The 26,090-nt window shown below is 41.1% G+C and overlaps 1 protein-coding gene across 1 annotated transcript in view; it reads left to right on the top strand.

Moving 5' to 3' along the window:
• Window positions 1-26,090, top strand: part of MAD1L1 (mitotic arrest deficient 1 like 1) — a 330,372-nt gene that overhangs the window by 151,105 nt on the left and 153,177 nt on the right. The window contains exons 14-15 of the mRNA XM_088147972.1: window positions 11,991-12,079; window positions 18,282-18,372. Of these exons, the coding sequence (XP_088004098.1) occupies window positions 11,991-12,079; window positions 18,282-18,372 (180 nt within the window). The remainder of the gene's footprint in view (window positions 1-11,990; window positions 12,080-18,281; window positions 18,373-26,090) is intronic.

Here is a 26,090-nt window from a genome sequence, read left to right as displayed (position 1 = left end):
ATAACCTATATGGTGTGTGTGTGTGTGTGTACAAGCATTCATTCATTCACTCTTGCAACTGGCTGGCTTCCAGCCTCCCCATTTGAGGAAACATTGAGAAGGTAGTGGGACATTAGTTGCAGAGGATGGTAGATGAAGTGGATTAACTAGACACACACACACACACACACACACACACACACACACGACATCTGGTCTGTCTTTGGACCTGGGCATGGGACAGAGGCTCAGTTGGTAGCTCCTGTGGATCTGAAGTATCTTCAGACTCTACCCACTGCCTCTTCTAAAGCTTAATCTCCCAAATGCTGTGTTAAAAAGAGCTTACGTTTAAAATATTAACATAAACTTGTATTGCCCAATTAATGGGAGTTGACTTCTTAATTGCTGTTAAAGGCTACAAGTTGATTGCTCTGATTATCATACAGAACATCGTAGCCTTTGCTGTCTCACTTTTAGAAATGCTCAGTGAATGAGCTGTTGATGCTTCTATTTAAAGCCTGTAGGTCTACGGTACACCCATATGCTAATGTGGAATACTGAATGGGTGACTTGTTGGTGCCAGGTGAAAAAGGGGATCCCAGGTGGCATTTTTACCAAATGTCATTGCACTTGTAGCATCCGAAACCACTGTATCGAAGGGTAATAAAGCCACCGAACTGACACTGTGTGTTTCAGCACATGATTCAATTACTTGTCTGCTAAAGTCAGTTTACTACTGGAAAAAAAGAGAGAGAAATTTAAATAGCTCCAGCTAATTGCAGTTGACAAGACAAAGGCAGTTTGACTTTCCAGTATTAATTAGCAAACCCATACTAATTAGCTTGTATAAGCACAATTTATGCATCTTTCTCTAATGGGATGTACCACCGTATCATTAACATACTTCGCCCTAATTGAGCATGGACAGCAGTGGCCAAAGAAATGAGTTTGTGATTATAGCCGTTCAGAGCTCCTTTTATATTTCGGATCCTGTAGTGAACTTGAGTTAGGGTTTTATTTTCTGGTTTAGATAAGTTAACCTCTGTTGGTGTGCAGTCTTTGTGGAACGAAGGCATGGTGATTCATTTTCCCTTGAATTACTCTGGGTAATGCCTTATTTCTTTCCTGAATTCCAGAGGAGAGGTGAAGGCATGTTACATCTCGCAGAGACAGTATTCCTAAGAAATATTAAAATACAATAGCTGGGACTGCTACCCCTTGCCAAAAGAAGTGTATATTAAGATGCTGGCTGGGGGGTTCTGGGAGTTGAAGTCCACATATCTTAAAGTTGCTAAGGTTGAGAAACACTGTATTAGGCACAGCTAAGGTGCTTGTGCACACATTGCCTATGAATTTTGGTGCAAACTTTTTAATCAAATTATTGAGAAAGCAAAATGATCCAAATGTAAATTTGGAAAAATTAGAAACTGATATTGATTGATTGGTCAATCCTTCGTTTGGAATAAGGCTGGATCATGCTCCTCCATGTTTGTTTAAAGGAGCTATTTTGAAGCTGTTAGTTTGGACCTATTAACATCTGGATAATCTAGTGGACAGTCATCAGAACTATATAATATTTGAATACTATTGAACTTCAAGTCATCAAAAAGTTTGCTAAGGGTTTTACTGTGCTAAATTTAGCACCACTTCTTACATTCTACATGAGATGTTCAGAAATGATAAAGCAAATAATTTAAGATCTTTCTTCTGCTCTGTAATCGTTATACGAATGTAATTTGCAGTGTGAAGTAGATGAGCAGAATTAGTTTGGAAGACAAGATAGAAAAGCAAAGAAAATTTTTATTCTGTTTTATTCTATAATTTATCCTTGGTGCAAATGAAGTGCATTTTTCTTTGTTTAACATAAGGATTTATTTAAGGGATTCTAAATAAATGGAAAAACATGGATAAAGGCAGTTGAACACATATGAATAAAATAGTTTTACTTTGGAATGCTGAACTGATGATATGAACAACTAAGGCCACTTTCACATTTTGAACAGGTGGAAAATTCCCACTCTGTTTTACCACATGCTTATCAGAATGCTTAAAACAGAAATGTCATTGAATATGTGCAGCAAAGCATCTTCACCCTAACCACCGCAATCTGATCCAGGTAAAAGTTGAGTAAAAAAAGTGAATTATTATTTGGGGAGGTTGAGAGCAGAGGGGTTCAGTTCCCTCCCAGGAATATTTTCATCTTTCCTTGTGGAATTGCCAAGAGATTCATTCTTGTTGAAGTCCTGGAGACCAGCATCTTCTATCATGTCCATCAAGACATCTCTTCCTGCTTAGGGTAAGGTTGGCATGTTCTTGATGTACCAGTGTCTTGAAATGGTAGGACACAATGGTCCTCTTGTCATTTGCATGTTCAGACATAGATTTCCCCCTGCCAAGATAGCCTAGTTTATATGCCTTTAAATAGTGATAGATTTAAGAAGTTTCTGAATTGTGTTGAAGCTTACAGTCAAAGATGTTCATGTCAAGGTATCATGCAATCTCTATTCGAGTCACTTCCTATTTACCTTTGCCTTATAAAACTTGTTTCCAAGGAGATTTCAATCTAACCATTCATTACAAGTTAAACTTTTTAAAGTTTATAAAAGACTGTCTGATAACTGTTTATGACAGGCTCACTGCTTTAAAACAAAACATCCCTTTACTTCTAGGAGTTTTTGACTGGAGATTTTGCAATTGAGCAAAAAGGTCTGCTAGACTAAACTGTTTCCTGAATATTGCAGCAATTATTCCATCAGCAACCCCAATGTATCGCAAGCCTAACATTATGTATTTACCATGTATTTATCTTGCCTTTCAGACAATTGTTGTGGATCAGAGTGGCTCACATCAGGCTCTGTGTTGGGCTTAGGAGAGAAGAACTCGGGTAGTGGGAGGAAAAAGGGAAAACAGGCTCACCACTCCTCCAAGATTATAAGTTACAAGTGTTTAATATTTATACACATTTCAGCCTGTGAGTTTCCCTCGTTTGGGTTATTACTTGAGGACCACATGGTACAGTAGTTCTTAGTAAAGGGTGGGCCAGTCTGTACATTACATTTCTCCAGTCCCAGGACAACAGACAATAAAAGCTGAACAGTCCATCTGTCTGGGAAGAGCAAAGCATGTTCCTATCCTAGTGGGTGTATGAGCTGGGCTAGTTTTCCATTAGCCAAGATAATAATGAACAGGGAAAAGATGGCTTCCCTTCAGCCAGACCTTTCATCATAAGGCACTGGAAGAATAAATAAGTAAATAGCAGCAACAAAACCAGGCCCAAAGCTGCTTTAGCATACGTCCCAGTTGATTCATTCTGTCAAGGAAGTCCAGCGTTTGTACCAATTAGTGGATGGTTTAAGTAAAAGGAAAGCCCGCATAACAGTATTTAGAATTTCTTCCATATTCTAGTACTTCAAGCAATGCAGCGGCAATCTGAAAACAAACCAAATTAGATTGTTTTGCAATCTGGGACAAAGATTTAGAGCAACAAAGTGAAGTTTCCATGCTGGTGAGAAGGGAGTGTTAAATATTTATTCCATCCAAGAACTACCCATAGTGTGTGTAGGGGTGTGTGTGTGTGTATTTTAAGTTAGATATTTGGATACAGGTAGCATACATGCTGACTTCAGCTGATCTCAGCCACAGTGTGGATTGTTGGTTTTTTCCCCTCCTGGTGCAATTTTTCAAGTTAATACCAAATGTCACTCTATTTCATTTCCAAACATAATCTCTTGGAGAGAAGGTTCATTCCTCCCTATTTTCAATCCCTGAAGTTAATGCATGAATTTATATTCTTTTCTCCCACTTGCTTTCCTAAATTAAGAGACATAATTATCAGAGGCGCTTGGTGCAAGCGAATAGACAGCAAAGGGAGGAGGGATGGTCCCTGATGGCTGCCTGTGGCAGCTGCTTCCCCCCGCCCCACTGGCCCCTTTTGCTCTCCCCGGGGATCCAACTCATGAGGCCGTTTCTGGTTTTCCCATTAACGGCCTTTGCCCACGTTGATGGACAAGATGCAGTTTTCCGCATGTCGTGGGAGCCCCAAAAATACAACGTTGCTTCAATTTTGTAAAGACATCACCTTAGACTACGACACTGCTCCCTCCCTTGACTTTGTCACAGGTGTCCGCAAAAGGGGCAAGTGATGAAACACCCTCCCTTGCATACTTACAATGCAAATGCGAAAGGCCAGAGCTTGCATCATGAGATCATGATGCACACATTGTGGTTAGTTATGGATACTGATGAATCTTTTCCTCCTGCATTTGTTTCTGGGCATCTGCTTCCAGATTTATCTTCACCTTTGCTCGTCCTCTCATAGTCCAAAGAAAGGGGGAGAAGAAAAATTATGCTTGGCCATTTAAGGAAGATTCAGCAGTTGTAGGGGGCATTCTTTGGCAAGGCTGTGTGTGGCCCTTTATAGGTCCCCCTAAGCCAGGCCTGGGCATACTACAGCTTTGGGGCAAATCCCGTTTCTAATAAATTAATCATGTAGCTGGAAAGAACTCAGCTGCCTACTGTGTGAAGAGGAAGAGAGAGAAAATAGTCAGAGAAAGAAAGGAAATGCGTGGGTGAACCTCCCTTTGCCACTTACTTGATTCAATCCCCAAAAGATTATTCCTGCTGGAATTCTGTACTCTGTTACCTCAGAAAGTCAACTGTACAATAAGTAAACAGGTAAAATTCTTGCTCAGCCTGCATCAAAAAGAAAGAGTGACCGAGAGTTGTGTTTGATGATCTTCAGGCTCTTTCAAATATTTATAAAGAGCCTGAAGAGCATCAATACAATTCTTGGTCACTCTTTGACTTCTGCCAAAGGACATATTTAGAAGGTGGCTTGGCTGAAAATCTGCACCAACTCCCGGGATAATTTCTGGTGCCTCCAACTCAAAGATGAGCTTCTGTTGCCTTTCTCGGGCTTCTCAGTGGACTGTTCCACATTTAGGCTTCTTTTTATTGTGTTTATTTATTTATTATTTATATTTATTGGCCATCCAACTCCAGTGGACTCTGGGCGGCATACAAAACTAGGAAAAACGTAAAAACAACTAAAAGCATTGAATCACACAGACAGCCCAGACTAAAATGATCCAATAAACAATAAAATCAACAAAACAGGCACCATTAAATGAATCCTAAACATCAACCCCAGGCCTGGGACCAAAGCCAGATTTTCAAACCTTTCCAGAGCCCCAGGAGAGAGGGCGCTGTCCTTATCTCGGGGGGGGGGGGCGGGGATGCTGTTCCAGAGGGTGGAGGCCGCAACACAGGAGGCTCGCTTCCTCGGTCCCACAAGATGGCAAATTTTAATGGAGGGGATTAGTTGATTGGTGTTGATTAGTCAAAAGACAAATCTTGAAATCACGTTACTTAAGATCATTACATTAAAAGCGGAATGGTGAGCATTGGGGCGTCTCATGGTATTTTGTTGATCATGTAACAGATGAAATTCACTACGGAGGCACAAAATATTAGGTATCCCATAAAACAAAAAAACTGTGGGGATTAGTCCAGGCAGTCGCCAGGAGTCAACATTGACTCAAAAGCATGCATGCGCGCGCACACACACACACACCAGATTTACTTTCAGATTCAAAGGAGGGGTTGCTACTCAAGGAATGCCTTCCAGATGCAACACACAGTTGGCACAAGCAAGTGGTTACCAGAGCTTGATTAGGAAAGGAACAGTAAATCATAGTGAAATTATCCAAACGCCTGCAGAAGTGAGTAGCTCTTACACGTTGTCAATGCACAACACAACTCGGGACATCTGATGAAAGACGGGATAGGCCCAGGAGTTTACAGTGACCCCAAGGGTACCTTCTGCCAGTTTTGGTAGCTGAGCTCAGCAGGATCAGAATAAATTCACAGCGCTCCCATTGTGAAGTCTAGCGGGTCACTAGAAATTACCCGTGTGTGGAAGTAGAGGACGAGGAGTGAAGAATTCTATGAATATCTTGTGCCATGATTTTATCAGCTTGCTAGCAGGAGGCATGGAAGTCATTGCAAGGCATTAGGAATCAGGCTGTGCTCTCTTGTCCCTGTAATCATTTTACTTTCTGCTCCTCCAGTCAAAAACTTAATTTCCTTTCCCCCTTAAAGCCCTTTTTGCTGTTGCTTATGTATCTACCTTCTCACCAGCAATTAATAGCTGGACGCTTTTCAAAACATACTGCTGCCTTTGGCACCTGCTCTTATCCCTTCTTGATTTATTACCCTCTGCCCTTAGATAGATCCAATTGCAGTTATCTAGTTCCACTGCAGGTACATTAAAGCACTGTGGGTATTGCAAGGCTGTTTTACCAAAAATACAAATATACTTTCACAGTGCCTTAGCACTGGCCTCTATCTTCATCCCATAGAATCGTACAACAGGTTTAACTTACAAAGTTACTGTAATCCTAACAGAAAGGCAAAGGTGGCGAATACATGCAGGAGCCCCAGTCCCAGCCCAGTCTGAAAGCAGGACAGGTTCCTCGTTTAACTTGAAATTCACTGGATTTCTTTTTGTATGTGAGAGAGCTCAAACCTCTAAGGCACTCCTTTAATCCTGTGTTCTTAGAAACTATCTTGGAAGTGTGATTCAGGGCCTAGGTCTAAACCGGGAAGCTGCGTCCCCATAATAGGTTAGTTGCTAGGACAAGCTGCGAGGAAGAGAACTTTGATGCTGGGCCTTCAGCACTCAGATGAGGTCTTGTTATTCCTTGCTAAATTAAACCATGCTATTCCTGACTTTTTAATTGCTTTAATACAAAAAAAGGGTGGGGAGGGGAAAAAGAACTAAATTAAAGAGAACAAAATGCAAACACACAAAGGGAGAAAATGGAGGATACCACAAAAATGTGCTGCACTACGTATCAAGAAGATCATTAGCCCACTTTTTAAACACATCATTAAATCTGGACCATATGGATTTATATTAACTATTTTTTTCATTATATTGCTAGAGAGCCCATTCATAATGGAAAGTTAAATATATATCGTTGATCCAAGACCCCTCAAAATCTGGGGTTGCACTGGGTTTCCAGTGCTTGAAAAGGAATCTGTTTTGCTCCATGCGTGGTAAATCTGTCACTTTCCATAAAGTAACACGTTCCAGATCTTTGGTACATAATTCAAAAGTCCATTCATATGAAAGCTGGTTCTCAGATTGATGAGAAGTCTAGCAGACCAATAATCAACAGGTGCAGACTGCCTTCCCCTTTTTCCCTGCACATCAAAAACAAGACGTCTCCCCATACATCAAAAGAGCATGGGAATAAAACCCCAGAATCTTCCCACCCTAATTTGCCAATAATACATGTTTCTCATTTGAAAATAGAGTCCTCTCTGGAATTCTTGTGTTGCTGCTTTAACCTTCTCCTTAATAAATCTTCCTAATCAGAGCTCTGAAAGACTTGTTTCTAGGATTAACTGCTTCCAGACGAGGCTACCTTATTAAGTTTTGTAACTTCAAATCAACAAACCTAGATGTTAAACCAACATGGAGCAATCATTGCCAAGGCCCCAATCATATTATATGACTGGGCCCTTTCCCGCATTTTAACTTCCAACATAAGATTGACGGCCAAGCCTTCTAAAACGTCATCTGAGGTGTGCAAGAAACTTGAAAAAAAAATCTCTGTTGAATTATGCTAAGAGAGAGACTTGATACTCATTAAGACCCTTAGCTGTTGTTTTCTTAGTGTAGAAGATTCCAACTCTTTATTCCAGAGTACTCGCACATTACTAATATCCATCTTGGTGATGCTTTTTCATTTTTTAAAAATACTATAGACTTAAAACCACCCAAACCATGTTCCAGTACTGACAGTAATTTGGGAGCTTAAGATGCTGCTAATGCATCTGTATCAAATGGCACGATCCAGATGTTTTCACTAAATGTACTGCCGTTTTGCAAATTTAGGCAATTCAAATTCCTCTTGCCGTAACTCAGTTTAAAAACATGATGGCAGTAAGTGGATCTAAAGTATTAATAGTGTACTTGTCCATGCTTTCCAAAAGGAACATTTCCTTGCAATTTTCAAACTGGGAGTGCCCCAGAATGTAAGTTTGTCATGTAAACAAGTGCCAAAAGTGTATTTCCGTGCCAGCATTTTGTAAATAGACCTCGCAGCCTTGATTACAGAAAATACAATAGAATTGTTGCTAAAGATACAGCCAAGCTCCTACTGTGATATCAGAGGAATCATGTAATACCTTTCTAATTGTGCTCATAGTGGTTTTTTTAAAGGAAACTTGGTCATTTGTGTTCCACAGAAAAATTGATGTAAAAATATATGCCCAGTGATCAAACTGAAAGCCAGGAAAGTTATGTTCCCCTGCTCCCCCGCCCCACGTGTATATTACTGTGATTTAGGTAAAGAGAATCTGGAGCTGTTCTTCCTATTTTTAAGTGGCCTGAACATGTGCAGGAATGAATGCTCCACAATTTCAAACTGCGTCTGAAGATGGGGTGAGGCCTCAGCACCCACTGAACTGGGGAGCTCATTAGCTAAAATCATAGCCTCAGAATGCAGTAGTCTCCGTTCAAGGCAGAATTGTTGAGTACTTTTACCCAAAAGTTAGCTGTATGCTTGTAGCTCACAAGTTACCTCTTGGTGAGACCCACTTAAAAATTTCCAGCTGTTCGGAAAATGCCAGTGAATGGTCAGAGCACTTAATCTTGCTTAGTGCATTGTAGCAGACAACGTTACTCTTGAACGCATCCTTAGTCATGTCATGAGGGCCTTGGTGGATGTAAAGGATGAGCATTCCCAGTAATGGCTTTCAGGACATCAGATACAATGAGGTCTGATCCTGTGTCACATGAAGTTGTTAAGGGGTTCATTAAGTCCGTGATACCTACTACTAATCTTAAACTTCTGATGCCGTTGTGTAATTCTGCAAAATATCAAAGGAAGTTTGCATTCTAAACATACTAACGGTTCTCCAGGAAGATTTTTCAGTTGTCCAACAGCTCTGTGAATAATAATCAAGCCTTTGGGACATTTTTTTTTCAACAGCGCAGCGTACTAGCACATTGCCATGCATGGAGAAAGGTGCGAATTGTCACTCCATTATCATCCCAAAGTTGCTATTGCAATAGTTATGGAGAACCTAGCTATTCTGTCGCACAGATACCTGCATGCTTTCATAAAACCCTCAACCTCCTTTCCGGCCATCAGTGCACAATTGCAGGGCACAGCAATCTGTTATGAGCCCCAGGCCTTCTTCTCCAAAGGGAGCTGTTGGCAATTTATCTGTTCATGTCAAGAGAACAGGTGGCAGCTGCACTCAAGGCTGAGGCCGCTTAGCCAATGATAAATAGGCTGTTTACTGGTGCTCGTTCTTCAGGACGCTGTCCGCACACAGACCAGGGGAGCAGCTCAGAACTATAATAACAAACCTCATTGCAACCTTCGGCAGGAAAGGCAAGGCAATGCACATGATAAATGGCTTTGTGTTGGAAGGGTGGGGTGGAATGGAAAGTCTCCTGCTAGGCTGCCTGGTGCCTTGGATACCCCATCCCTGGAATTATCTTCAGCGCCAGCTTTAACCTGGCCATCTGTGATGGGCTGAGCTAGAAAAAAGAGAAATCCAGTAATCAGAAAATTGAGGACAATATTTCTCACTGGGGTCATCTTACCGGCCAACCAATATGAATTATCATTTCTTTTTTCTTCCAACGATATGAGAATGCAGGTAAGGGCAGATTTAGGAGGCGGCCAGAGGCCTAGTTTTGAATCCTCTTTGAAATGCGCTTTAAGCATTTCTGGGCCTTCTTAGAGAACTTGGTCAGTGCATAACATTTGCTAAGATGCTTTAATACAAAAAGATCAGACCACGGAACAGAGTCTACAAGAGGAGCTTGCGAAGTGGCTAAACAATGGGACAAGTGTTTAGTTAAACCACTTTAAGGCAGGAGAATCATTAAGGGCCTACAGTGAAAGGTTGTGTATGGATCAGTTGGAAGGTACTTCCCAGTAGGGCCACTATCAAGAAAGTCTGATTTCTCTTGCCTGCCAGCTTAATCAGTCTTGCTGATGGTCAGTGAGTCACATTAAAATTGGATAGGATCGTATGAGTGAAGGTGATCCTTAAGACAACCTGCCCCCAGCCCTTGCTTCTTTTGTCCTCTTCCTGTGCTCATTGAGATCCAGGTTGGCTATCTGTACCAACAGGCTCCATACAGTTGGTGGGCCTCCATTAAATGGTGCCTACCAGATTACCAGATTCAGCAACAAATTTGGCCACGGAGCATCATTTAAGATTCAGAATGCTAATTTGAATGGTCATATTCACGTTTGCCATTCTTCCCCCTCATCTTTGATTGTGATTTGTTATTACTTTCTCCTGGCCTGACCCTTTGTGCTCGTTGGGGCCGTCATCCAAGGGGGATGGTGGGAAATAAAGTTGCGTCTCTTAGCAAAACATTCCCCTTTCCTGATTGAGATGGCAGAAGCAGTCATCACCAGTGTCACTTCTCCTCTGCATGGTGTGTTCCCATAACTTGGCAGGCTGTCCTACACAACCTATAGCTGCTCCTATAGCTCCATTTCCAACTATTTGCTGATCAAGGCATGGCTTCTTGGTTATCAACAAGCTGTTGTTTCTACCTGCTCTGCCAATGGAGTCACACACATACATGCATACATTGCATCTACTGTTGGAGCCACTATGGCTGCATTTGGACCCCATCCTGCAGAGTGGAATTAAGATGCTGTGAGAGTCTCAGTTGCATTGTCGAAGGATATTGTATGCTAATGCATTATCTCCCCTGGTGCCATAGACAGAGATTTCAGTATGCGTTCCTGGGTTTGCATCTCTAGTTAAGGCACCTTGTTTATTATTTTTCTACATGTGCAGAAAGCTCTGCATTTTTACCATGACTTCTTCGTGGTTTTTGTTTGTTTGTGTTGTTTTAGATGGAAAACTAAAGAAGACTAATTTTTGTAAAGGTTGGGTAGGATGAGAAGGCTGGTTGGAAGTAGGGTGTGGCATTGAAGGAACTGGTAGCTTTTAATAGGAGTGACCTAAAGTTAGATGTGATATTTGCCTAAGCTAAATTTAGTAAGACTTGTGGAGGCAAAGATCTTTTTAAAAAAATTCCAGGAGAGAAATACTTAATCCTTCAGTAAGGAACAGCTGAAACTCTGCTATTATCTTCTCCAAATATGTCTTCCACGGTTGATGATTCATTGAAAAGCAAGGAAATCTATTCCTTGTATCTCACATTACAATCAAAGGTAAGTCAGATAAAAGAGCTTGGTGTACTGTATTCCCATAGGTGTCTGGTAGAAACCATAGTGATATCAAAATAGCATTGTGTGAATCATAACATCATCATGGCAAATGGCATCTCACACATGTGACATTGTTTGTCTCCCTTCTTCATACCCAGACACCCATGAGTACTCTACTCACACCTAGAGCAGGGACCACTTTGTTAGAGTAGAATCTTGCTCTTCCTTTGAAGTTTCTTGAATTATTTTAATGAGATTGCTCTTGCAGGTGAACTTTCATCTTTGCATAGATACTATGATCCCTGAAAGTGGCACTGAAGAAAAAGTAAGCTTCAGTGCCTTGGACTTCTTACTTTCATTCAATGACTTCATACAATAATCTGATATAGTATGGGCTAAGCATAATTTTTGACCAAGAAAAGCAGTGATTTCTGATTTTCAAGGTCTTGACTTAGTAATAGAAATTTGTGTAGGTCTATCACCTGTTATGTGAAGCCATAATATTGTTTATTCATTTTTGCTTCAGCAGGAAGTGTCAACCCAGCTATAATAGCTCAGAGTGATTAGTAAACCAGAATATTATGGCTTGTTTAACCAACTGTGGGTAATGTCAGTCTCATAATATGGGATTGCAGCCCGCTTCTCTTTAAACCACGCTACCGACCACCAAATAGTCTTCATCTAATGCTTCATGGGTGTGGAAGCCTGATCTGTGGTCATCTATCTTGATCTCTGGTGACCAGAACAAACAAACAAAGCTAACTTCCATCTCTCCTCTTTATTTTGTAGCTGGAGGTAGAGCTGCAGATGCTGAAGAGACAGGCATCCACTGAAGAGCCCAGCAGGTTTCTCGCAAAAGAAGAGGTGGATGCGCTGAGGTGAATGTCCTCCTCTCTGCTCTTAGCGATTGAGCTGAAGAGAAGAGATGAAGTTAAGGCTTTTCCAGCTACAAAATTGCTCCTAGAAGAAATTCTGTTCCAACATGGGGAGGATGGGGTTGTGCGTTTTAATCGGTAGAACAAATTAACTCAGTGTTTAAACCACAAATCAACAATCCTTGCATGATCAATTGGTAGATGGAAAATAAGCAAAGAAAGGCCAATTCTGGAAGGTTTGGTCAAATTACAGCCTGCTTTAGCATCACACCTTTCTTCTTCCCTATGTGCACTGATTTGTGGAAATGTGATTAATTTTCTTAAAAGTACTAAAAAAAAAAATCACATTTATGCTCAGAAGCTTCCCCCCCCCCCCAATACAATGCAACTTTAAAAAGAGTATTTGCTTGAATTAGTCAAATTCAGAACCGAGGACACCATCTGTGAAATAACCAGAAAGCAGAATGTCTTTAGGATCTGTTTAAAATTGGGTCTAATTTAACCTTATGGAGTTTATTATGGTGCTATCACAGGAAAGGCTCCATCCCTAATAATTTGTTGTTCATGAGATATACAATAAAGCAGTGCTTTTCAAACTTGGCAACTTGAAGATGTATGGCTGGCAGGGGAATTCTGGGAGTTAAAGTCCACACATCTTAAAGTTGCCAAGTTTGAAAAGCACTGCAGTAAAGCTTCTGCAGAAGATAATAAATCATAAAAAATATTCATAAATAGGAGCTGATTTTTTTTCAGATGGACTGTCTTTAAGGCTTCATAGGTAAAATATAACAACTTGAACTGAGCCAAAGAGGAAACTGAAAAGTGGTTGGTATATTTGTCTGCAAAGCACATACCTAAAAGAAATTAAATTTGGTATATTGAAAGTTATTAATATTCATTATACATATCTAATATACATATAGATCATCCAGTTTCTTTTGGATCAGTAAGACCAGAACCAACCTTTCCTGAAAGCAGAATAACACTCCAAATGAGGCAATGGCTTTCCTAGCTGCAGTGCCTAGTTAGTTAGTTAGTTAGTTAGTTAGTTAGTTAACAAAATCAGTGCTGGTCCAGATACACTTCCAAGCCAAGAATTTGGTCCTTCAGAGGCATTATAACTCTCTCTAGAACAGACTGGATTACTTATAGATCACTGGAATTTCAATCTTGTTAGTAGATTAGCAGATTTGTTACCATTTGCAAGCCCATATCTTCTACCCGGATAATGGAAATCTGGACATTTGTTGAAAAATTGAGATACTGATTATGATTACAATAATAAAGATAACCAATGTTCAGTGCCTGGGTAGCTCTTCCCACTGTTGTGTTTTTAAAGGCGTAGTAGACAAAACTGCATCCTAAGGAAACTCATTAATGTGCTGTGAATGTTCAGTCAAAAGTCATGGGAGCCCTCCCAGAATAATGCCCCCACCCCAAACTAGCAAGGATCCCAGACCAAAGCCATGATTGATGGCTTCAGAACCTGGAGGGAGGTCCTACTGAATCAACGAGCATTCTTTGTCTTTTCAAGTTCTGCCATCCACTAATTAGATGAACTCAGATGCCACTTAAAGTTGATGGATTACTTTTTCAATTTACAGTATGCAAAGCTGACAGATAGATTGCCTCTCGAAATACAATTATCTGGCTTTCATTTTTAGAGTTAGTGTGGTGGATACCTGAAGCAGACGGTGTTTGGTTAAAATATATGCAATTTCCATTATATACATTTTTAGCTTCCATAGTGTGTTTGGTTTGTTGCATTTTTTTTATTTTTTTTTTGCTCAAGGCAGTGTATATGTGGGTCTCCCTTTACTTCTGCCCCCCCCACAGCAGCAGCAGCCACACCTCTGTTTGGGCTGGGAGAGACCTGCTTGTCCAGAGTCACCTGGTGAGGTCTCTGGTCATCTAGAAACCTGAACCTGGGTCTCCACGGTACAAGTCCAACATTCTAACGCCTACACCATACGAGCCGACTTTCCCCAAGCTAATCTATATTCCTAAAGCAGAAAATGGCATTTCCTCCCAACCGGAAAGACATAGATTTTGTAAATGCTCACACATTCAATACTCAGATAGGTATCTCCACTGATGTTTCACACAGTTTGCATTCATGGCAAGGTAGTTGATTGATGATTTAAAGGCCAGACAGTTGATCAATCATTCATCAATTCTCAGACATGCGCAGTGCCTTTTTACCTTCATTCTGTAGAACCTGAAGAGGAATTAAAATGAGAGTCAACCAGCTCCTATAAATTATCATTCGTGATTTTTTTTCATCATGTGTGACATCTGGGTGTGCAACCAGTGGATGAAATGGCCACACTGTGTCTTCCCCACCCCGCCTTCCCTTTTAGTGTGAAAGTTGCACTAGTTTTCCGTACTCTGCTAGTTTGCACTTGTGTACTTCTCCGTGTCTTCCTTGCCTACCTCCTCTTGTTAGGTCATCAGCCTTCCTGGCTGACTGATTTTTTACTTATTTTTTTTACTTTTACTGGCTGTCTGCCTTTTGAGCAGACAGGAAAGGCTTGGGATATCCCTGTTGGTAGCGTTGGTGTGATTTCAGCAGGAAAATAGGACTGCTTATCGTGTGCTATTCTTGAATAAGGGAGAAATGGTAAACAGCGTTCCAGAAATGGGCACAGAAGCCCTTATAAAAGCTATAGCAGAACTCAATAACTCTTCTGTAGGGGCATAGCTGAGCCCATAGTATAAAAGGTCCTCCATCTTCCTTTCCTAGACGTCCTCTGGCATTTACACACCCTGGCCCTGCTGTATGGTTGCTCAGTAGTTATCCCTGTCCCATTTATCTCCTGGAGTTTTGTCTTTACCCACCATCCTTCCCCTTAAACCCAGCATGTGTGTGAGAGAGAGAGAGAGAACCCACCCAGCCACCCACTGGCCTTCCTTGCTAGTAGAAAGGGAAAAGATTATAAACATGAAATTAATTCTAAAATGCCACCCATTGGCCTGTGTTGCTTTGAAGCGTATGGTTAGAGAAAACAGCACCCCCTCCTTTGGGGACTTAAATCAGTAGCACAAAGTGCTAATTTAAAAGCAACTGTATTAAAAAGAAAAAAGAAAATGTAAAACTTTCTTTTTAACTGGACATAGTTTCGTGCAAATCAATCAATCAATCAGTCAGTCAGTCAGTCAGTCAGTCTGTCTGTCCTATCTATCTATCTATCTATCTATCTATCTATCTATCTATCTATCTATCTATCTATCTATCTATCTATCTATCGTTAAACTATAGAGTTATTCCAAGACACAGATAGCAATTTTAGGGATTCCCTATAACAGAACAATACCAAGTTGAGCAAATCAGAAGATGATACCGTTTTGCTCCTGTTTGAGAGCACTCTGATGTAAAGAGGTGCCCATGTGATGGTTTTGACGTGGATGTAAAGAGATTCCCACATCCAAGTACTGAAACTGTCTGGAAGCCACAAAGACAAGTTATCAGAGACAAATGAAGATTGTAACCAGCACACGTATTCAAATAATTCAAAATCCTCATTGCAGATTCTTGGGTAAAAACACTGTCTGTCCCTTAGAGACAAAAATTCTCTTCAGCCAACAGTTCCTTGCTTGGTTTTCCCTGGTATTCCCTGCCTCTTGTAGGGACATGAGCACCACATGCTCTGGGGAGGTGAGGTAGTTGCAGTGATTTAACAGATTTGTCTCACACCTTTCCATGGACTGTGTTAATTGCAGCTTGGAACCGGCTGTAATAATAAAATTGATGCATCCAAGCAGCCTTGGTCTCCTAGCCAATCCCAGAATCCGGATTCCGTTTCCTGTGGGTTGTGCCGTCCCAAGCAATGGTCACTGTCTGAAGTTGCTCCTTCCCTAATTACTGGGCGAGGCTGGAGATGGTCCTCTTGCTATGATGATCTTCCTTCAATCAAGCAGGCATAGCTTCCAGAGGGCTTCCCCTTAGGGAAATTAATATTGTCTCACCTTCCAAGATCAGTGAGGGATTCTGCAGGATGCCTTTTTCACACTTTGGAGCCCTGTCCACATCCTAGACTTGATCGTGCCTAGGAACCAATTCAGCCTCTCCCAATAATTGAAATCTACTGGCTGTTACCAGCAGGCACAATGCAGCTTGGGACTGTCATTGTCCTCCTATCTCTTCTCCATCCACGGTTCCACCAGAGGCTCCTTCTGATGTACAACAGGAGCAAAGAGAATGCACACTTAGAGATCGGGGAGTGTTCTGGTTGTAATTCCTCACTCGGTGCTCTGATGCTCAACTCCTCGCTTCTCTGGCCTCTGCCAACTCCCCCCATCAACCAGTCTTGCTGAAGAAATCTCTCTCGGACAGGGAGGGGCACCAGGAGCTAGGGTTGGGCCTTTAGCTGTCTCCCTTCACGAACACTGGGTGGTTAAAAGTACACTCAAAAAAAAAAAATGCAGCCGCTGGAGAATTTAGGCATTCAGGTTAATCCCCCAAATCTGTATTCACATCCTATGCATGAGAGGTTTTTTTTTTTTTTAATCTTTTGTCTTCTCCTTCTTTAATATGGAAAGTAAATTATCTCTGGGAAGCTTAAAAGACTTTATCTGTATCTCTCCCTCTCACCCCCCTCCCAAATCTGGCTTCTGAGAACAAAGCAGTCTTTTCATCAGACCTTTTATAGTGGTTATATGTGAAAATTCTCTTTCAACATTATTACTTCTGAGGAAACAGCAAAAGTAATATTAACACTGTCAGTCCTTCACCTACACCTTGCCTCCCATAAATCACGTTAGCCGTATTTTGTGATCCCCAGTAGCCAGGGGCCGCTTCAGCATTTGATAGCGTTGGCCGTGCTGCAGAGGCAGCGTTTGCAGAGTAACAGGTTGTTCTTGGCCCAGGAGGATGAAAAGCTGTTTTGTTTTGGTTTTTTTTGTTTGTTTGCTGGAAGTTAAAGGAACATTTTGAACGGGAATAAATAATAACTTTTTCTTCCAGCTGGCAAGCAGCAATGTCATTTATGGATTTAGAAAATGGGTGGTTTTAGGGACCTGATCAGAAAGCCATGTTCTTGTCATGGTTTACGAGCCACTTACTCGATTCTCAGTACCCTCCTCTTGATGTTCTTCAGAGCCCCATAGAGCAGTAAAGCACTGTCTGACCTGAACGAGGGTCCTGGGAATCAAACAAAGTGAGTGCTTTTAAATGTAGATTAGATTGAACTTTAGCCTCATCCAGCAGGGCGTATTCTTATATTTTCATAATTAAGCATTCAAACTCCAAAAGTAGCCTCTCGAGGTTCAAAGGAGACACATTATTTCTGCAATGTAACACAGTTGTATAAATCACCTCATGATTCAGGTAACTGAGTTTTCATGAGGATTTAGCTTGAGGATCATGTTCAGCTCCTGGAAAGCGTACTTAATCCCACTTTGATGACAAATGTTGCAGGTTAAAATGAGCATCCTGACTCCAAAAACCACAATATGTAAATCTCAAGGATGCAACAAGTTAAAGGCTGCCAAGATAGTAAAGACTCTTAGTTCCTAACATGGTGCTGAGGAGTTCCTTTGAGCCTGTAGACACCTCCTTTGCATCCAATAAGTTCCCTGCCCTTGGAGCTTTTTACATTTTTAAAACATTATTTTAAAATTAAACTTTCTTATCCTTTTATATGTATGTCTATCTTTTAACCATGAGGGATTTTTTTTAAATTAAAAAAAAAAAAGATGGCTAATGGTAGTCTAGTGTTTTATTTGGAAATGTATTCACCTGCCTAGAAAAAAAGGACAAAGTTGCCCACTTAGCCCCCCAAACAGAGGAACCTTGTTTTTTATTGGGCCAGGAGACAAAGCCCTCATCTATCTAAACTTATAAGAAGCACTTTCATAACTGTTGACAGAAAACAGTATCAAGATATTTTAATAACCCACCTGTCCTTGAGGGGGTATCAGTTCAATAATTCTTAAGAAAGAAGTAAGATTGGGGCAGTTTCTACAAGGAAGACCATGCCCTAATTCCCTTTTGCCCGCTTAAGAAAAATGTGTCAGAAATGGAAAAAATAGGGTAGAGAAGGAAGATCTTCTGTTGGGTTGGGGCTGGAAACCTTCCTTGGCCTTGGGTGATATTCCTTGCATGCTGATTTACCATATAGTTACTTCTTCTTCCTAAAGTACCTAGGGATAGCAGAGATGGGGAGAGGAAAGCTTCCTATCTGTGTTTTCTTCTTCCCTCCTCTAGGTTAAAGATTGAGGAACTGGAATCTGAACGAAGCCGGTTAGAAGAAGGGAACAGATCCCTGGAAGCAAAGCTGGAACAGATTACTCTTCAGGTAATGCCTTAAGGTGCTTGATCTGGTTTGATGACATGGACTGGGAGGTTTTGTCCAGAGCTGATGCTCTTGCTGGATCCTCCTGAGATTAATGTTCAAGAAGCTGAGTCTATCTCATGCTATCTGCTTTTTTATTACAACAGCACACTGGACATCTCTTAGGAAATTGAATGTTCCAAAGATTTGGAATATTTTCTATTGTTTCTATAAACGAATGCTCTTGTGTTCAGATGCCTGTAACCTGTTTCTAATGTCTAAGACAGAATTGAATTGACTGAGGCCATCCATGTATGCCACCATGAGCAGCATCCTATTATTTCTTTCAGAATCTATCTTCGTCAGGCTGAAGCCTTAATTGTGGGGTGAGCTAGTTTCTGCCTTATGACCAATACCAAAATTTTAAAAAGTGGAACTGTGGGCTGCTTCTTGCAAGAAAATTTGTTCTATCTACTATCTATCTATCTATCTATCTATCTATCTATCTATCTATCTATCTATCTATCTATCTATGGATGATCACACAACATGCTTTGTAAGTAAGATACAAATTCATAAGTCAGATACAAAGCAAGTGGGTACATTCACGTAATTTACTAAGTTTAGTTAGTTTTAGCCTTGGTTAGTTTTTTTGTGGCATAATATGCTATGTGAACTCAGACCAGTTGGTTAGTTTATGACGCAATGTATTGTACAAACCCAGAATGTGGGTTGATGCAGTACACAGGTTAAGCATGTTGGGTGAACCCAATTTGGAGCACAGAAACCACATGTGCCTTTTTCCTCCTACATACCAGAATATTTTTGAACAAAGTTGTCAGATCTTTCCTGATTACCACGTGAAAATATATAGGACATGCCTACACCTTTCATACTTTATACATTAATACTCATCTACTCCATGACATTTTTTAAAACATTCATTTGTTAAAAAGCATATATCTATATAATAGATTTATCTCCCTACACAATACCAGCCAATCTGGAATATCAGAGGCTGACGCTGGCATCACACCATGCCATTATCTGACTCTTGTTTCTATCCCCATGAAAGACAGCAGTGGCAAAGGAAAGGGTTCTAGGGAGAAAGAATGTGATTCAAAGTCCTCTCCTGATCTTCTGGCATTACTGCTGCCGCTACTTGCGTCTTGTAAAAATGACTCCTTAGACCTATTATGTGGGTACAAACTAAATCTCATCTTCTTAATATGATTACTCTTCCTCCTACATCATCTAGGCCTATGAATATAGTCCTGTTCCTATGAATCAGACCAGTTTTCACTCTTACTCAGTGCTTTATCAGATCTGACTTCCTTCCATGTTATCCCAGAAGCTTACAGAATGGATGATGATATCCATAACCCTTTTGTGCAGCCTGCAGTATCACATCTCTAGGTCAGAGGTGTCCTGTTGTTACACAAAAGGGCTTCTGTTCTGGCTTGTCATTGCTTGTCTCTGCTGAGAGACTTGTCCTGTCTTCCAGCAGATCTTTGATAATCTTGTCTGAGCTGGTGGCCCTAGCAGCCATCTGTGCATAGGGATTCTAAAGTCTGCTCTGAGCACTACTTTTATCTTAGGTCTGCTGGAGTTAAGTGAACATCCTCAGATTTGTCTGTTCTGGGCGAGTGGCTGTATATTTTTCTTCTTGGTCAAGTGTAATTTTGTAAACCTCCATGTATTGTTTTCTGAGCTAAGAAATCCTTCAACCGTTTAAACCTCTTTTTGTGAAGATGGATATCATGCTGTTGATTATGCCTTTTGGCCTTTTCTCTACTTTCTCTGGTCCTCTTTGTTTTCTTATATGTAGCTCAAATAAAATAAGAAAAGTTTCCTAAATAAGTGTGTACCATAAGTGGTGGAAATATCTAAGTTTCACTCCTACAACTTTTTTCTATTGACTATGGACCACCAAGCTTGGTTTCCAGAACTGTGAGTCCATATACTCCCTCCCCTTTCATTATTTTCCATTTCTGTTCAATGTGGATTTATTTCTAAAGTCTGGCTCTGTATTAGAGGATGAATACTCATAAGTCAAGTGCACAGTATTTTGCTAAGCATAACTCATTCCTAGTTCCAACAGGCCCACAAGGTAGGTCACTATTATTCCCATTTTGCAGGTGGGGAACTCAGTCTAAGAAGACAAATGACTTGTCCACGGCCAGCTGGTGAGTCTACGGCTGAGCTGGAGCTTGAACTCTGTTCTTCCAGGTGCAAACGCAACTCCTCTCTCCCATCCACTGGACGGAATGGATGCTTGCAACTCATGTTGATCAAGTTGCTAAGGGGCAACCCTGCACTGTGTACATGTCTGCTAAGATTCTACTTCCTTAACTCTTCATTTGAAACGAGGCCACAGAGGAACGTTTCCGTAATTACATTTTAGCAATTGTGCACTTCAAGATGTGTCTTACTATTGCTCAAAGACAGGAATGGGCGTCTCTGTTTCATAGAGCTGTTTGGGAACAGCTCAGTAGTTGCTTTGATAACACAGAAAAGGTGTGTATGCCTGCTTTGAAGTGCTGCCAAAATATATCTTAAGGACATGAAGTTCATTGAACTACTGGCTGGAGATCGTCAGCCTGCATTAACAGAGGTAGCAGATGGTTTGGAGCTTGGGGGCCAGGCTGATATTGTGGGAGTCCTTATATCTACTCCACCATATTAAATAAGAGGTTTTATGAAGGTTCCATCTAGCAATAAACCTTGTAAGGTCAGGCTGATGGTTTTATTTTTCTCAGAACATTTATATAATGTAATAAATGCTTGCTCTTCATGAAGAAGAGAATGAAGGTGGATGAGCCAGCTGCAGAACACACACACAAAGCCCATAGTGATTGTGCTTACTCTTCCTTTCCTGTGTAACATCTGCTTTTTAAGACTTTTCCATCTTAAGATACCACTGAGAACCTGGGCTGCTTTGCATTAAATCAAACTTTATTCTGCTCAGAATGGTGTTGTCTCTGTTCTCTTCCGTCTCTCCAATGCACCATATGCAACACTGTTGTGGTGCTCTACTCTTTTTAATTCCCTTCCTTCCTCTCCCTTTCCCTCCTGTTCTTCCAAGATGGCTTCATTTGAAATTACCCAGATTTCAGACACACCATTGATTTTTTATCTTGACACCTATTAGAGGTGAATCAAATCTTTCTTTTATTGCCAATTCCCAAAGACTGGGGGAAGGGGAGAGAGGAATGACAGTTCTGCTAAAACAGGGAATCAAGAGCTCCTGAGTGCTTTTACCAAGCAACGCTTAGCGATGAAGCCTGTCACCTGCTTTTCCTTTAATTGGGTTGCTGTCTTCAGAAGGGAGATGAAAGTCTTGGGTTTGATGTTTGGATGCCCCAGTCTCCAAGGAGCACTTAGAGCAGCTTTAGTTCCTCAGCAGGTTACAAGCTCATTCGTTTCACATTTCATGTCACGTCCTTGTCTGAAGAAGGTGTCAGTTCATAGCTCTGGACCAGTGTAGTCAAGACCTGAGTAATGTTGTGGTTTTGCTGGGGAAGTTGGAAAAGTTTAAGCTGTTTGTAATTGGCAGAGGGTATGCTGTTAGCTCAGCCCTTAAGAGACCGGACAGGACACTCAAACAGGACACTCATGACATCTGCCTCTGACAAGGATGGTTCAAACCTGGCTGCTTTCATTTTCTTAATTGCTCCATTCCATTGCCCTCTTCTGAGGAAAGGAGCGCAAGAACACATAGCTGCTGATCAAACTTTCTTAAATCTTGGAAACATCAAGCTACGCAGGAAAATAGGACAAAGACGTCTAAAGGAATAGCCAAGGGGGAGATTCTGTTCTGTTCTGACAATTGTATGATTTAACAGGGACTCACCAGACTGAAGAAATAAGTGTGGATACCCATTATGTTCATTAGCTGGGTCATCTGATTTGTAGACTGCAACTTGCAACAGCAGTCGTGACCACTTCAGGCTGATTGGGAATGGAGAAAGCGTGGCCTCCCCAAAAAGTATTTCTTGAGTTGCTGTTGCTTAGAAATTGCCCTGAGCGAAGCTAGGGATATTGGGCAGTCCCAATTGGCCCAAGGAGATGGGTGCTTCCAACTTTGTTGAAAACCGGGCTGTCATCTATTGCTTGTGGTGGTGGTGGTGAGTGGATAAACGAAAGCAGGGGACAGTAATGGTGGCCTGACGTACTTTGCGGGGCACTAAGGGACATCAATGAAATAAAAAAGACCTGTCAACAGTGCAGTTCATACATGGTTAATTTCGGTAATAGTCTTATCAGAACCGATGCAGTGATTTTGGGTAGGTGTATTACTTTGGCACTCCATTTTAACACCCTATTTGAATTAAGCTGCATTTATTGGGGCTATATAAATAGAAAGGGGATAGGATTGCAGTGCACATTATCAAGACACCCTACTTTTGTAACTTTTTGTTCTGTGACACAGGCATATTCCTGGTCTGCAAAGAAGGACAGAGAATAAGAGACTCTTACATTAGATTATTTAACCTGGCTTTTGAATCAATAATATGCTAGGAGCTATACAGAAAGAGGATGCAGAAAAGAATCATATTGGCCCTTCAGGGCTTGCAGCTTCAATTCATTTCCTTATTTCTTTATTCTGTTTATAAACGCCTGTAATCTAATTGAGTCACGGCAATTCATCTGCTCCAGAGGAACCTAATTCAAGATCCATATTCACTCCTAAATAAAACAAAGGTTCAGTTCCCCTCAGTCGTCAGCAGGCTTCATCACTGAAACATATCTCACCTGCAACTTTGATACCTCACACATCTGGGAATCAGTGAATGCACTCACTTTTCTAAAAAATATCACAGATGGAAGTGGAATTTCATGGCTTTGGAGTATGTCTGGTGGTAAATATTAATCTCAGGAGTTTGAAATGGCACCTGTCATATGTGAATGGAACTGGTTGGAAGGGGCCCACTGACTAAGCTGAGGGTTCTTCAGGGTTAGACCTTACGTTCCGCTAAGTCTGTGGAATGGCCTGATATAAAGTACCTCTGTGAGTCTGTGGTGACTTGATAATTAAGAAAACAGGTCGTTGGGAGAATTAGTGGCCAAATATTTGTTTCTTTCTGTTTGGCTCCAAACTTAGTATTAGCAAGTGATGAAACAGAGATATTGATGTTGGTATAGAGCAAGTCTACATAACATCTGACGTGCATTGATGCTCTTGGCTTGTGAGGGACAGCTTGAATTATGGCTGGGGGCTCCATCCACCTCCTTTCCTCTCCCCTCTCTCTCTCTCTCTCTCGCCACCCCCTTGGTTCCTGATACCTAGCTGCAGGCAGCATTGATTTTCCTTCATTCTTATAAAAGTTTGTAGCATGGATATTACTCACTCCTCAGATCTTTACAGCTAATAAAAATCTCAGTTTATAGAAAGACAAGAAGAGTTGGGAATTCCTGGGTGATGGTACCCCCATGCACCCTAAATCTTCGTCAGCCTTGGGAGAATTAAGAACCACTCAGCTCAGAAGGGGAAGAGAAAGCTAAAATGATAGAAAAAAAAGGGGCCAATATTATTTCATATTATTTCTCTATCTCCATTTAAGGTTCAGTGGAGGAGAACCAGTGGAGTGGTTGGATTATTTGCAGTTGGGTCTTAGACCGAGAGAATGAGCAGATTGGCTTCCAGATTGACTTAGCTTGAAATTGCTTGGCAGAGGTCTCTCCTGCCAATCTTCTCCTGTCCCCCTCACCCCCCTTGAAGGGAAGCGAGCAACTTGAATTGAGGATATAAAGGATTGATCAAATCAGGACTGCTCAATGAAGTGGGAGGAAACACTTCTCAAGAGTGCTCAATTAGCATTTATTTCTTCAAGGAGTCCTGTGTTTACAGGCATGCGATGGCTGGTGAAGTGGTTCCGTATGTAAATCCAGTCTCCTTTCCTCCTCTCCTTCGCTCTTCAGAGAGGAAGGCAGGAAAAGGATTCTTAAGGTCCTGTGGCTGCTTCAGGGAAGATTTATTTTAAAATCAGCTGCACTGTGACTTAATTGGCTCCATATGCTTGAGAAGGAACTTTGTATAGTTGTGACAACTTCTAGTGTGCTTGCAACCGGAGTGAAAACTCTGGTTACAGCTCAGATGAGTGGATCCATATGGGGTGGGGGAGAGAAGCAACTTTGCTTGGTCTTTAAAACTCCCAAAACTTCCAACCAGGATAGGACTTGTAATCTGTTTCCCAGTGCTTAGTGGCATTAGATTTGTTGGAGCTAATTCTCTAGGGAAATTAGACTGGAGCAGAGATGATGGTATTAATCAAAATAGATGATGAAGGAAATTTGGTATGTTGCTTTCTTAGAAGAGGATGGAAGCTTCAGACTTGGATAGACAGGCCCCAACAGGTTCGTGTCTCTCCTCTTGAGAAGAAAGTTACTGAAACTTGAATCCTTTTTTGGGCTCACCCAATAAAAAAGATAATAATTCCATGGTTTTGACTTGTTACAGGGACTAACAACTAACAACAGGGAAGAGGTTGAAAGAGGGGGTGATAAATGGCACCCTTTGTCTAAGAGCTGTCAAGTCTATCCTAAGCTAAATAGCTTTCCACAAGCACATCCAACCAACATGACATGCAGCTTCCTCTCTTCCCCCTCCTCCTCCTCCCTTCTTCATCTTTGCAGCAGTTGCATATCAGAAATGGGAATTCAGTTGCAGGAGATGGCTGGTCTTGGAGGAAGTGAGTCTTCAGTTAAGTGGGCTGTGGAAGAGGGGTTTCTTCTGGGCTGCTATCTTTGGTTTAACTCAGGGTTCCCCAAAGTGGTCAATATCGACCCCCAAGGGTCGATGGGACTATCCAAGGGGTCAATAAATGGCTGAGGGTCAAAAGGGAGACAGTAAATGTCTGGGGGTCAATAGATAAATGAGAAAGGTCAATTGGGGTCAGTTAATCTTTTGAGGTCTCTGTAGAGCTCCACATCAGTCCCTAGTCCTGGAAATGAGTAGCTAGTGGCAAGACACTTTTACCCAGGGTTGGATGGTCAGCTGCCAACAAGAGCGGCCTTGGGTTGTCATCACCATTATTGTTCGTAGTACTTTTAATTAAAGCGGTATTTATTACATTATTTTCATATAATAAATGTTTGGGAGTCGATGAACAATCTGAAACTTCATGAAGAGGTCGATGAGTTGAAGAGTTTGGGGACCCCTGGTTGAACAGGTCAACTCAGATTCATCGCAACAAGGTCTAAAGGAAGTTTTCTTCTTTGAAAGGAAGGTGGCTTCTATAGATTCATTATGTTTTCCACTCTAATGGAGAATTTCTTTGGGAATAAAGCTGGGCATGTAGCTTATTCAATGATATAAGCAGTAATGTATATGCTATATAAGTAAATTATGAACAGTAAATTATATACAGTAATTTATATCGGCATTGCAAGATATGTTTCTCTTGTAGTTCCAGTAATATTTCCCAAAAGATTATTTTGGCTGGAATCATGTCCAAGAGAGAGGTACTTTTCCCCTCTCTGTCACACACATTAGAAAAGGTTACAAACCCACACAGTAATACATTTTATTAGGATTTTCTCTGGTACTGAATTGAAAGTACGTTTCTGGGGATTGGTTGCACTCTTCTTCGTTTGTCTAGTACTAGATATTTTTATGACTTTTCTCTTCCCTTGTATATCCTACCTTTCTAATCCTATGAGATAGGGTTGCAAGGAGCCGTAGAATCTGATCTGAGTACAGACCGAAGAACGGGTTCTTCTACAAAATAGCTCCCATAATT

This window comes from Python bivittatus, unplaced genomic scaffold, assembly GCF_059951505.1.
Source record: "Python bivittatus isolate LINGU-HERP-01145 unplaced genomic scaffold, Pbiv_v1 ctg000560_np1212, whole genome shotgun sequence".
NCBI classification, from domain to species: domain Eukaryota; kingdom Metazoa; phylum Chordata; class Lepidosauria; order Squamata; family Pythonidae; genus Python; species Python bivittatus.
The sequence above is the reverse complement of the archived record's forward strand: the minus strand, read 5'-3'. Positions and strand labels throughout refer to the sequence as shown.